At 36.4% G+C, this 11,704-nt stretch overlaps 1 protein-coding gene across 1 annotated transcript; it reads right to left on the reverse strand.

The window, feature by feature from the left end:
- Positions 1-550: 550 nt before the first annotated feature.
- On the reverse strand, positions 551-7,811 carry AGR3 (anterior gradient 3, protein disulphide isomerase family member). The gene is made up of 7 exons (XM_048951700.1): positions 7,706-7,811; positions 5,616-5,679; positions 5,192-5,244; positions 4,509-4,585; positions 3,659-3,722; positions 2,577-2,660; positions 551-1,877 (listed from the first exon to the last, which is right to left on the reverse strand). The coding sequence occupies exons 1-7, from the start codon at positions 7,809-7,811 to the stop codon at positions 1,828-1,830; spliced, it is 498 nt and encodes a 165-aa protein (XP_048807657.1). The 3' UTR covers positions 551-1,827.
- Between the last annotated feature and the right edge of the window lie 3,893 nt (positions 7,812-11,704).

The raw sequence follows: 11,704 nt of genomic DNA on the forward strand, positions 1-11,704 counted from the left end.
CCTTCATATTCTGGACCTTAAATAGGTGAAGGAGGCATTGCCTTATAGAATAAATAGCTCACATTTTATTTCCTACCCAAGTTAGAACAGGAGTTGTTTCAAGTCAGTGTTTTTCATGACCTCATCCAATAATTTTGAAAGCAAAGAGAGGAAAAATCTGCAAAAGAATAAGAACTTTCCGCCTACTTTTTGTTTATATTCTGAATCTACCATACTTCAGTGTTTCAGAAGTTGTTCTGTCCTGTGCTTCTCTCCAGAGTAAATCTTCTCTTGACCCTATTTTGCGAATGCTGCCACAGCTATCCTGTGTCATCTCTGGCAGCTTGCTCCATCCTTTTCTCCTGAACATCTCTGACATGCTTAAGATAGGGAGTGTCCACAAGTCTGGGAAATGTTGTCAAATCTGGAATAGATATGAACATAAATGAGATAAACGCAGAGGGGATGTAATTACTAGTTTAATTTTGTTTCCAGCATTTTCCCTTGATTATCAAGAAAATATACTGCTAAGACAAATATATATTTTTTCTTTTATTATTTGTTCCACAGGTCATTTATCACCCTCTGTTGGAGTATACATCCAAATTTCACATAGCTATGAAAACAGGTGCAATATATTTCTTTTATGACACATTAATACTCAGTATTGTAAGTTACTATAGTTGTCCTGCAGAGGATTATCCTTCATATTTCATACATGCGTTTAGGTGACATAAGAGGAAATGGCAGGTAACAGAGATAAGTGACACTTGTGCCTCACACAGAACATCACATTGTTGCTCTTTCTCCAGATGGATGACTTACGACTTTGCTGTAGTGAAGGAGCATATCATAGGCATAGGAAAATATTTCTGCTGACTCAATCTTGTTACATAAAATAGATGTCTACTCTTCCATATGGTGATCTTGGGAGACTTTGTGTAAAAGAGTTTGTATATGCAGATTCCCTCACCATGCTTCCACTATGATGTTTGTATTGGGAGCTACGGAGGGAAGGACCTTTTGAAAGTGCCATTTAAAAGAAAAGGGCTAGGAAAAGCCTACTAATTTTTCCCGTACCAGACTTTACAAGCATGACTAGCCTCAGGTGTGGAGTTCCAGAATTATCTCCTTCCATCTCTCTTGCGTCACTGCATTTTTATCATGGCAAAACCTGTAGTTGCTATTTGATGACTATCACCTCACAGAAACCCCATGTTCAGCAAGAAATATGTTCTGTTTTCAGCTATCAAATAATAGATAAATCAGATAATAACTAAAGAGTGATACAGAAGAAAGCAAACCCTAGATCTGAGTTCTTTTTCCCTATTAGTTATTCCAAAATCTACAGCAAGAGCCTTCTGTCTGATTTGCCAGCAATATTCCTTTAATGAGAAATAAGCACATAAAATTGTGTCCTACTAAAGATTTACAAGCTACATGAAATAAAAAATTGGAGGTGAGATGTAGCTAATAACTTACATCATTGTATTGTAAATAGACATCAAGTATTGGCTATAGCTCTTGATTGGAAGCTGTAGCTGACAATAAAGCTACTGTTCAATTGATAATGTACAGCTCAAAGTTGCTTGCACCTTAAACCATCACTTTCAGTTATTCAGGTAGCTAACTCCACTTCAAAGTGTTTGATAGATTTCTTTGTTTCCCAAATTGTAATAGTAGCCTCCTTTATTCCCTCTTCAAATCATACTTTCTCATGAAATCTGGTTTACCTGGTTGGTAAGAGTTCAAAGAGATAGCAGAGAAAGAAGCTAAATAAATGCTTTAAAATGTTGGAATTCTTGGCGCAGCTTCACCTTCTAGAGGCTATGAACATTTCACTGTTGCTTACAATTCTGTCTGAATGAGGCGTAGTGCTTTCTTCATGTTCTCTATTACTGAAAGAAAAATAAGTAACTGTAAAATATACTCAATGCATTTTGATTAGTACATTCTTCACATTGAAATTAATGCAGGATTATGTATTTTAGTGGTTCCTATAGTAAATATTCCAGCATCGATACTGAAGCTGAAGGCAAAAAGTGTTGTGAAAATCAAAACGTTTAACTTAAGGAGTTGAGTATTGTCGAATCCCTTTTGCTTCAGCAATCGTGATAATCAGATGTGACATGCATATTTGATGTGAGATACTGCATGGGTTTCAGATAGATGGTACAGAGTACCAGTTCAACCTGAAAAATCACATTCCTTTTTGAAATACGGGTAACAAGCTTTTTTTTTTTTCCCAGTCCCCTCCCACCTCTGCCTATTAACATTGCGTAGTTGGATACCTTTGAGCACAGTGACTCTCACCATTCACCAGCAAACAGCTCAGGTTTTGGTCCTGAAATTTCTCATCCGTGATCTTTCAACTCATATCACCTGAGTAGACCCAATAAATCCATTGGGACAATAGATGTGCTTAAGTGTTTGCTAGAACAGGTTAGACACTGTAAATTATTGTTAAGTGCTCGCAAACATTCTTTATTCATTACTTCGAGATCTTAACTGATTCTCAAACACAGACGATTGGCATGGTGTGCATCGGGCTGCTTACAGTACAAAATGCAGAGTAACACAACAAAATAGGCACTTACAGAACGGTATGTCTTGTGGTTCATAAGTGTACAGCCGATTGGAGTATCTTCCTGTGATATCAGCTCTCACCGTGAGAGACGGGTCTGAAAAAGAAACTGTGTTAATCGCTGCTTTCCACAACAGCGGAGGGCGATGCCCATAGCACAGCCCTGTTTTTGAGAAGTTCTGATTTTGCCAGCCACAAAGTGCGAGGCTGTTATGCTCTGTTCCAACCAAATGTTTTTTATGTGGAGAAATCTTAAACAAAAGCTAATGCTCAGTTTTATATTACACGGCTATTTTTAAGAGATTGGTTACACGTATGTTTTGTCCATACTTGAAGAAAACCATCCTGTTTTACAAGTCCTGGGGTTACTCTGGGAGAGGCAGTCTGACTGGATGCACAAATAACGAGGGTCATGCATAATTAATGTAACATTATCATGTTACCTAGAGACCAGGACTAAGGTCTTGTGATTCTTATTGTTTCCATTACAGGAGAAAATGGTTGTAAATACTGAACTAGTTCCCCTGCTGGGCTTTCTGTTAACTAATCACCTGTCTTCTTTTACTACCTTGCTCTGATGCCTGTACAGTCAGTGAAAGGGAACATGAACTGTGGGGCATGATTTACTTGATATATTTCAGAAGTCAACTTTACAATGCAGTAGATCATTGCTTAGATTCTGTTGACTGTTGACTTGCTCTGTGGTAAGGTCTGCACTGTAGATGTGTACATTCAGTCTGATATTTGACAGCTCTGTCTAAGCTTTGTTCCTAACTGCACTTGCAAAAGCACAGAGAGCTAACAGGGGCTGACAGATGCCCAGATGCTAACAGATATTTAAGCACCTTGCTCCCAAATGCAAATGAGGTACCCTCCAGAACATACCTATAACCTGAGGAAGTTTACAGGGGCTGAAGCCTGTGAGAGAATGGGAACTGAACTGAGGTGTGCCAAATTCCATACTATTGCCATGGTAAAGACAAATTCTGAGCTATTTTCTTTTTGCAAAATAATTTGTCTTGATGTTTCTGGAGAATGACACTGGCATAGATTCAGAGATCACATCTTCAGAAGATTGATAAGTACTGTACATACCTATGAACATGATTCGAGGCACATATTGTCCATCAGGTGACAGGTTTTTATCTGTGGTTTCATGCTGGCAGAGAAATTAAAGCTAATTATTAAAATATTCCTATAAATTTAGCTGAAGTAGCATCACTTGTGAACAGTCTTATACCAGAGGGCAAAAATACAGACGGGATACATACACACATAAATGCATATATGAGGGCTGCTCTGAAAGTAATGCTTCCTATTTTATTGTGTTGGTCCATGACATCAAAGATGGATGCTGGTGATGTGGCAGTAGAAGCTAAACCTTCGCACCAGTGTTCCATTACATTTTGTTGCAACAGATGGCAGTAGAGACAGTCAGACAGAACGGCATCTGTTGAGAAGTGCATGAGAGGCAAAGGTGTGTTCCATGCAGAAAAAATTACACCTCTTGACATTCATTAACACTTGCTGAACTGTTATGGACAAAAACAGTGGATGTGAGCACAGTGAGGCATCAGGTGGTGTGTTTCAGCAGTGGCAACAAAAGTATGAAAGACAAGCAATGGTCTGGATAGCCATGCAGATTTTTATGGCTGTGGCATGCAGGCTCTTGTTTATTGCTGGTGAAAATGCATAGCTAATGGTGGTGACTACGTTGAGAAATAGTTGTTTTTAGCTGAGAATTTGCTTTATCAAACAGTGTAATTGTACCTTTTGTATTGTTGTAACTTCCATGGAAATAAATGGGAGGCATTACTTTAAGAGCCATCTACGTAAATATGTTTAACTGAAATGCCAGATATACTTAGCTAAAATATGAAAAAGTAAGACAAGAAAACAAAGACCAAAAAGAGCTACCAGACAAACCTCCCCAAACCCTTCTTACCATGAGATTCAGCATAATGAAACTATCTTGGGCCATTTCTTGTATCTCTTCATTTTCAGCAAAAGCTTTCTTCAGTGCTAGAAAAGACAGGAATATTTTTAAGTCCATTGTAGATGTTGCCTTTCCTTCAGTGTTTAGGCACCGAAGACTGGTCCCATCATTCCTGCCTCTGCTCATTTACATTCCTAGGAGACACTTTTGGGATCTGTCATGGCGTTATGGTTTTTGATCTGTGTGTCAGTGCAACCTTCTAGCTATGAAAATGGAAGCTCTTTTCTGTCATTTACGAAGCCTGTAGTTTCAGCAGATAATGTCTCAGTTTGACAAAAGTGCATTATTCTCAGAAAATTCAGTTTCAGTTGTCTTGTCCTTATCTCCTTCTCAAGTTACCATTTCAGGAAAGCCAAGCATTGTTAAATATGTTCGATGAGTCAGTAGCAAATATGTGTCTTTAAACTGACAGGTGTTTAATCAGAGATAGCAGGACAGTAGCACTAAATGTTTTTCATGTTCATTTTTTGAGTAGATTCACAATGACTTTTTTGTAAATAACAAATCCTTAGCTTTTCAACTACAGTTTCATGCACTTAAGGAATTTTGAGTAAATCCAACAAATATATAAATAGTTGTGTTTTCTTAAAAAGATGTTTACAAAAATTTAACACTGAAAAAATCAAAATTACCTTGGCAGTATTGACAGTCTTCCAAATGATGAATGACCATCAGTGGCTTGTTACTTTATTAATAATAATAAAACATGTAGTTAGTTTATTTGAAAAGAATGAAAATAAGTGATTTTGCTAGTAGGTTGGAAAAGACAAATTGCATTTCATTTCCTGTTAAATCTCATTGAAACCTAACAGGCATTCTGTGAGGGATGATAGGCATTTCTGTGCAAGAAAAAAGGGAAGCTAGAGAAAGAAATAGAGAAGTGGAGTTCCTGTGTCTAGATAGCTTTTCTAAAGTAAAAGTCTACAAGAATGGTAGAGTGGTTCTGCTGTGATGGTGTTTTGTTGTTTTTTTTTTTTTTTATTTCATTACAGTATATTGAGGGGTGACAATATAATTAATAAAAGTGTCTTTCAAAACTATTTTTTAATCTCTTACCTTTTTTTTGCTTGATAAAGCCCTTCTTCGTAAGTTTGTACCCATGTTATTTCATCTCCCCAGCCTACAAATATAATAAAATGATTAATACTTGGCTAGATAAGTAATTCATAAGAAACTACGTTTTTTACCTTGGTCAGTAGCTGTACACAAATAGATTTTTGTTCAAAGCTTACCAAGCATTGTAGATATATTAATCCTACATCTGCTAATAAATGTATCAGAATATTAAAAAATAAACCAGCAAAACAAACAAGCAAAAACAATCAAAATACCTCAGCTGACTGACTACCCAGTGCAAGTCCTTTGATACACTCAATAGAACTCTTTCTGAATACTTAGTGCTCCCTAAATTGGTGACAAAATTCTTTATATCTTCATATTTTCTCTTCATGTTGTCTGCTCTGTATTTCATTTCGATGCTGGGGGCTTAAAGAGAAAGCTGGCTCAAAAAAGTGAGAGAGAAAATTTAATACAACAAATGAAATAAAATCAATTTTAACGTGATTGTTCTTAAAAGAGTTTTAAGCCTGACTCCTGAGTTAAGAACTTCAGTCTCTGGAGTTGCAAGTACTTCAGTTAATTAAATAATTTAGTTAAAGAAAGGCTGTTAGGCAAAAATCTCCATCAAAATAAAATCCTAATGAGTCTTCAACTTCACTGCTCATCCACTGAACTCAAAAAGCAGATTGTCTTGTTGGTTTCGTGCCTTCAAATCCCAAAGATGCCAGCCCCTGTGAAGTAGCTCCCCATCTTCTTGTCAGTGGGGCATTTGACTGGGATGCTATAGACCATCCCTTCTTTCAGAAGACTTATTTCATTTTCACATCTGTCTGATTTTTGATGGGGTTCTAGCTTGTTTGACCAGTGGGTTCCCTGGCTGAAATCAACTGTTGACATAGACAATGGCAGAGAGGAGTCAGTTGGGTTCATTATACAGCAGGATTAAGTGTTCCCTCTCAATCTGTTATAATTGGAGGTAATGTTCTGAGTGGGAAAAATTAATTCTGATCTAGTCAAGACAGGCAATAGATGCCAGACTGGATATAAACTTTCTCCACGGGTACCGCTTGTGGAAAGTGATTTGACACTTCTCTTTGTTTTGTCTAGGGATGAGACAATTTTATATTGTATATACAATGGGTTTCATATGGAAAAGCACTTATTTTTGTTTTTGCTATTTTATGAAGCCTTTTGACTTCCCTGTTATTTTTTAGATATATATATATATATAAAATATGGAATAATTTCAGACTTCACTAAAACTATACTTCCTACAACTGATCTGTTTCAATGCTGTCTAAACACCCCTCAAGTAACTGGCCTCAGATGGGGCTTTTGTGAATGCAGGGCTTTGTCAAGGCTTCATGTGGGAGGAACTCAGAGGTGAGCCATGGATGCTTTGTAGGCTTTGCACAAGTTGCAGGGGAGCTCAGGGAAACAGCTGGAGATATTCTGAGGTGATTAGGTGTGAAAAGAGAAGGAAGGCTGAGAATATGGGAAGAGCTACTTTTCTATACAATTTCCTTGTTCAGACATAAAAAAGTTAAAATACAGTCTTCCTCTAACATCCAGGTGGAAAATTATGCACCACTAAGGAAGTGTGAGTGTGACTATCTGATAAGAGGGAAAACAAAAGGAAATTAAGGACCAGTCAGTAAATAAATAAATATCCCTAATGGTTGAGACTGTTACTCTGTGGATAAAAATGGATCTGTAGAAAAAAATTTCATTTGAGACTGAAGTTATGAAATTGTGTTTCAGTAGCTATAAGTTACCATCTCAAGCTGTCTACTGAGAGGTGTGTGAAAAAATATTTTTCACTGAGAGTTCTTCAAGAGCAGCCAGGTTCCAGAGACTCAATTTGAGTTATTTGATTCTAACAGGTCACTGTGACTGACATAAATTAGAAAGATTATCTGAATCCTTCAGCCATATTCTTAAGAACAAACTGATGGAATGAAATGAGAGGGAGGAAAAAGATGCACTACTTAGTGTGTGACTAAATGCTGAAGAATCATGCCTCAGTAAGCACATACATGCTTTAAATAACATACATGGTAAGATCAGCAGGTAACTACGTAAAATACCTCTTGATAATGTCTGAGGTGCTCTTCTTTCCTTTTTGATTGCCATAGCAAGGTTGGATGAGACTGCAATTAGCAGGAGAGACAAAGCCAATGTTGAATGGAGCATTATTTCTCTAAAAGTTCCTTTTCAGTGCAACAAGGAAACTGGAAAACAAAGCAGCATCTTTAGTTGTATGGATTCATTACCTAATGCGGTGTAAATCAACTTGTCATTCTAATGGTCTATGCTATGGACAGTTTGGGTAATTGCTACAAACATTTTTTTTTTTTTTTTTTTTTTTTTAGAGCAGTAAAAATAGATAATCTTATTATGCAGTGCTGCTTAGAGCAATCAAGCTTCAGAGGCAAGAGACAGTTTTCTCTACTCTGTGATCAGGGGAACAAAGTTTCTACTTTTGGTCATCCACCATTTCATCCTCGTGAAGCAGTACAATATTTTAATACAGGATCATGAAAATTTCAGGACAGTGCTACTATTTTTTTTTTTTTTGGCCCTTTTATTTTTAATTACTGTAAACCATAACAGCATTTTCCATATAGTAGGTTTTTTGGTCTAAAAATGTGCTGTAATAAAACCCTTAAGAAAATTATTATTTTAAATTGCTAACAAAAATTGATAGCTTAATTTTGTGAACTAGAATGTTAAAATAGTGAGATAAATTTCAAACAAATGTTCTGATTTCCAGGTGTTTCTTACAGTACAACTCAAACAGTTTTTCTCTTCTTTATGGCGTTTAAAAATTGATTTCTAGCTCAAATCCTGCTTAAAAAAACCAACCCACCCATGTCCCAGTCTGCTTTTGTATTCTAAAGGTGTTTACTTTTCTTCCTGATAAAAGTCACTCCAAGAAGTTCAGTAACTTCTGTTCTTGATGAAAGTCAGAGAACAAAAGTTAACAAATGAGGAAAGATAACACAAAGCCAAATACATCTAATTTTTGCCCAGTGCAATAATATTCAGGTAATTAAAACTCCAGTTTTCAGATTGCACTGAATTAGAAAATGCAATGCACACAGCCCAGGATATCACTGAGCCAGCTTGCTGATTCTCTGGAGATTCATTTTTCAGAGAATCACAGACCGGATTAAAATGCTCTCCGGATGAGAGACTGAGCTATAGGAGTTACCAGGATGACCTCTCAAGAAAGTCCTTTGACTTTAACACACAAATATTCAAATCTTCCTCTAAAGCACATTAGCCTGTATTTATGACAAATTTTTCACATTGAATTTAGAAGTGACATCCAGTGTGCAGTTACAGCCTTGAGTGCTGGTGAAAGTGAATTCATGCTTCCTACGGCAGAGGCATAGAAAGTGCAGTAGGTTTTTTCTTTGCTTTAGTGAAATTCTCAACGCTACAAACATCACTGTTAGCTGTTTAATTTCTGATGAACAAATTCAAAGGCTACTTTCAATAACTCAGCACAAGAAAAGTATTCTGTTCAAATAACTGGAGAAAAAAATGCACTTTCAAAAGCAGAAAAAATGAAGTACGCCATATTGCTGCAATTCTGTATTTCTGAAGAATTGTCATTGGGTTATAATAAATTCATCAATTATAATCCTTTTCCTCCTCAATCTGGATCATCATCATTCTCTTTCTCCCCCATGTTATATCACAGCTCTAGAGCTATTCTTTGTTTCACATAATTTTCTCCTTAGGCTTGATCATCTTATCTGTTGTTAACTGAGTTTAGAAAGTATCTCCTTGGGGCTTTGTAAATCTGCACATTAATATGATGTTTGGAGATTATGGAATTCTAATAAAGAGATGTCAGTTCCCAGTGTTTCATAAGGAGAGACTCCTACTTTTAGGTAAGCTTGGAAACAGAAATTTGTGAGAGTAGGAATTCCATTCAAATTTCCCCCACATTGGTACAAACCACTAACTTCAGTCAGCAAAATCAGATCATGATACCCCACTACTTTACTTCTGATAAATCAATTTTTATAGCAGCTCTCTGTGAAGCTTAGTGACTATCCTCAGCTTTAGTTTACCTGTCCAATGTTAATAATAAAATACAGCATTTCTATCATATCAAAACTCCATTTAAGCATTAATAGTTATGGCTTTGAAATCATACCAAATATGTCACTAAATCAGTATGGAATGAGTGAATCAGTTCTGTCTTCCGTGGTATATTAACAAAAAATCAAAGTGCAAATCTCTTCAAGTCACACAGTTATTTAACTGAAGCATAAACAATTGATTATCATCATAATGAAAATCCACAGGGTTTTGGAGGGATGCAACTGAACAGAATTCAGTATTCTAAATCTTTGATGTTATGTTCTGCAATGATAGTTGGTTGAGTAAAGAAAAAAAGACAGCCAGCACCATAAATGTTGCCTTTATCTATCCATCAGAACAAACGTTTTGCTAACTAATCTCTTAGCAGTTATCATTTGTCTGTTTTATATTACTTGCTACGTGTTTATCAAACAAAACTCATTTCTGTATTAAAGTTGATAATAAGAAATGTTTTCTCACCAGCAGTGGTTAGTTCTCTTGATGGAAAGTCTTTTTCCTGAAATTAGGTAAAAGTCAGCGTGCTTTACACACAGAAGACCTGAACTATCCAGGTCTCTCTGTAACAACAGCAACCTGGGAAAAATGAGAGAGATCTTTTAGCCGGAGACTAAGTTAATGCACTTCCACCCTCCCCCTTCCTTTTCTGCCATCCCTCCAACTTTCACTCTTGTGGTTCCCATACTTGTACACTGAATCCTTGGATTTCTCTTCATCTTGGCTTGTATCAGGTGTCTTGTGTGAGGATTGAAAAGAAATAGTAGCTTATGTGTGTCTGTTGCTTCCCCCCTTAGACAGTTTATGTCTGGCTTATGCCCAATGAAAAAAGAAACCACCAATGAAAGCTGGAACTGTAGGGGCTTTTGTTTCCAGTGAATGGCTGGGTTACTGGTGCCTGAAGATAGGTATGAAGCTAATAGGAAGACACAAGGGTTACTTTGTGTAGAAGAATGTAATTAACAAATAAAAGTAACTTATTTTTGAGGGAGAAATAAAATACTTTATCTAAAGGGTATGGTTTAGTTGTTTTTGCAAGTCGTGCTTTAAAAGTGGTCTCATTCTTTGGTATGTGATGCTTGATATAATTTTGACTTATCTTGATAAATATGGGAAAAAACCTTTAATTCATTCTCTTTGCACAGAGAAGGAATTATCTGGATCACTTTTTCCCTCTTCATTGGATAACCTTTGCACAGTTTATGCTTGAAGTTTTTCTTCCTTTTCATGTAAAGCTCGCCTTCTTTTTTAACTTGGAAGCTTTAATCTATTGATGTTTGTTGTCACTTACATGTGTGATTATTTATGTGTACTTCTTGTGTTATATTTTTCTATTCAAGAAACCTTTTCAGCAAGGCCTCTGAAATTTGAGCACAAAAGGTTACCTTTTCAGATGCTACCTGTGATTCTCTCCTTTCTTCCTCATAAAGATTTGCTGCTACTAAAGATCAGCTTTTGTTTCCAAACAGGCCTTTGTGACCTTTTGTTTTTGGTGCTCAATTATAATTCCATTTTTTTATAGAAAATTCAAACTAATGCTTCCTGTTAACTGGAAGATAGGCAAAATGCAAGAACTCTGCTTGTCAGGGCACCAATTCAGACACTGCAGCACTCAATGTGATAATCATGTCAGATCTGTTAACTGGGGGAAATTTGTCCAATCCTTTAGCTGAATAGAAATCTGAATTTGTTTAGTGCTTTGTATGAGAATTCATACTATGAGAATAAAAGATAAAAGAGGCAATTAAGCACTCAGGGGAATTTCTATGAAAAAGAGATGTCCCAGTGGCAATCTTCCCTTTTTGTTTTGTCACTGGTTATAGCTTCTACTCACAGGAGTAGGTGTGGAATCTTGGGAATTACAGCAGACTCAGAAGAAATAACTCGGTTCATAAGTAAAAGAAAGTATATTCAATCCATATGAGAAATAACATTTTCTGTTTTGATGGTTTAAAATGTCCTCTCTGAGTGCC

Source organism: Lagopus muta, chromosome 7 (assembly GCF_023343835.1).
Source record: "Lagopus muta isolate bLagMut1 chromosome 7, bLagMut1 primary, whole genome shotgun sequence".
Classification (NCBI taxonomy): domain Eukaryota; kingdom Metazoa; phylum Chordata; class Aves; order Galliformes; family Phasianidae; genus Lagopus; species Lagopus muta.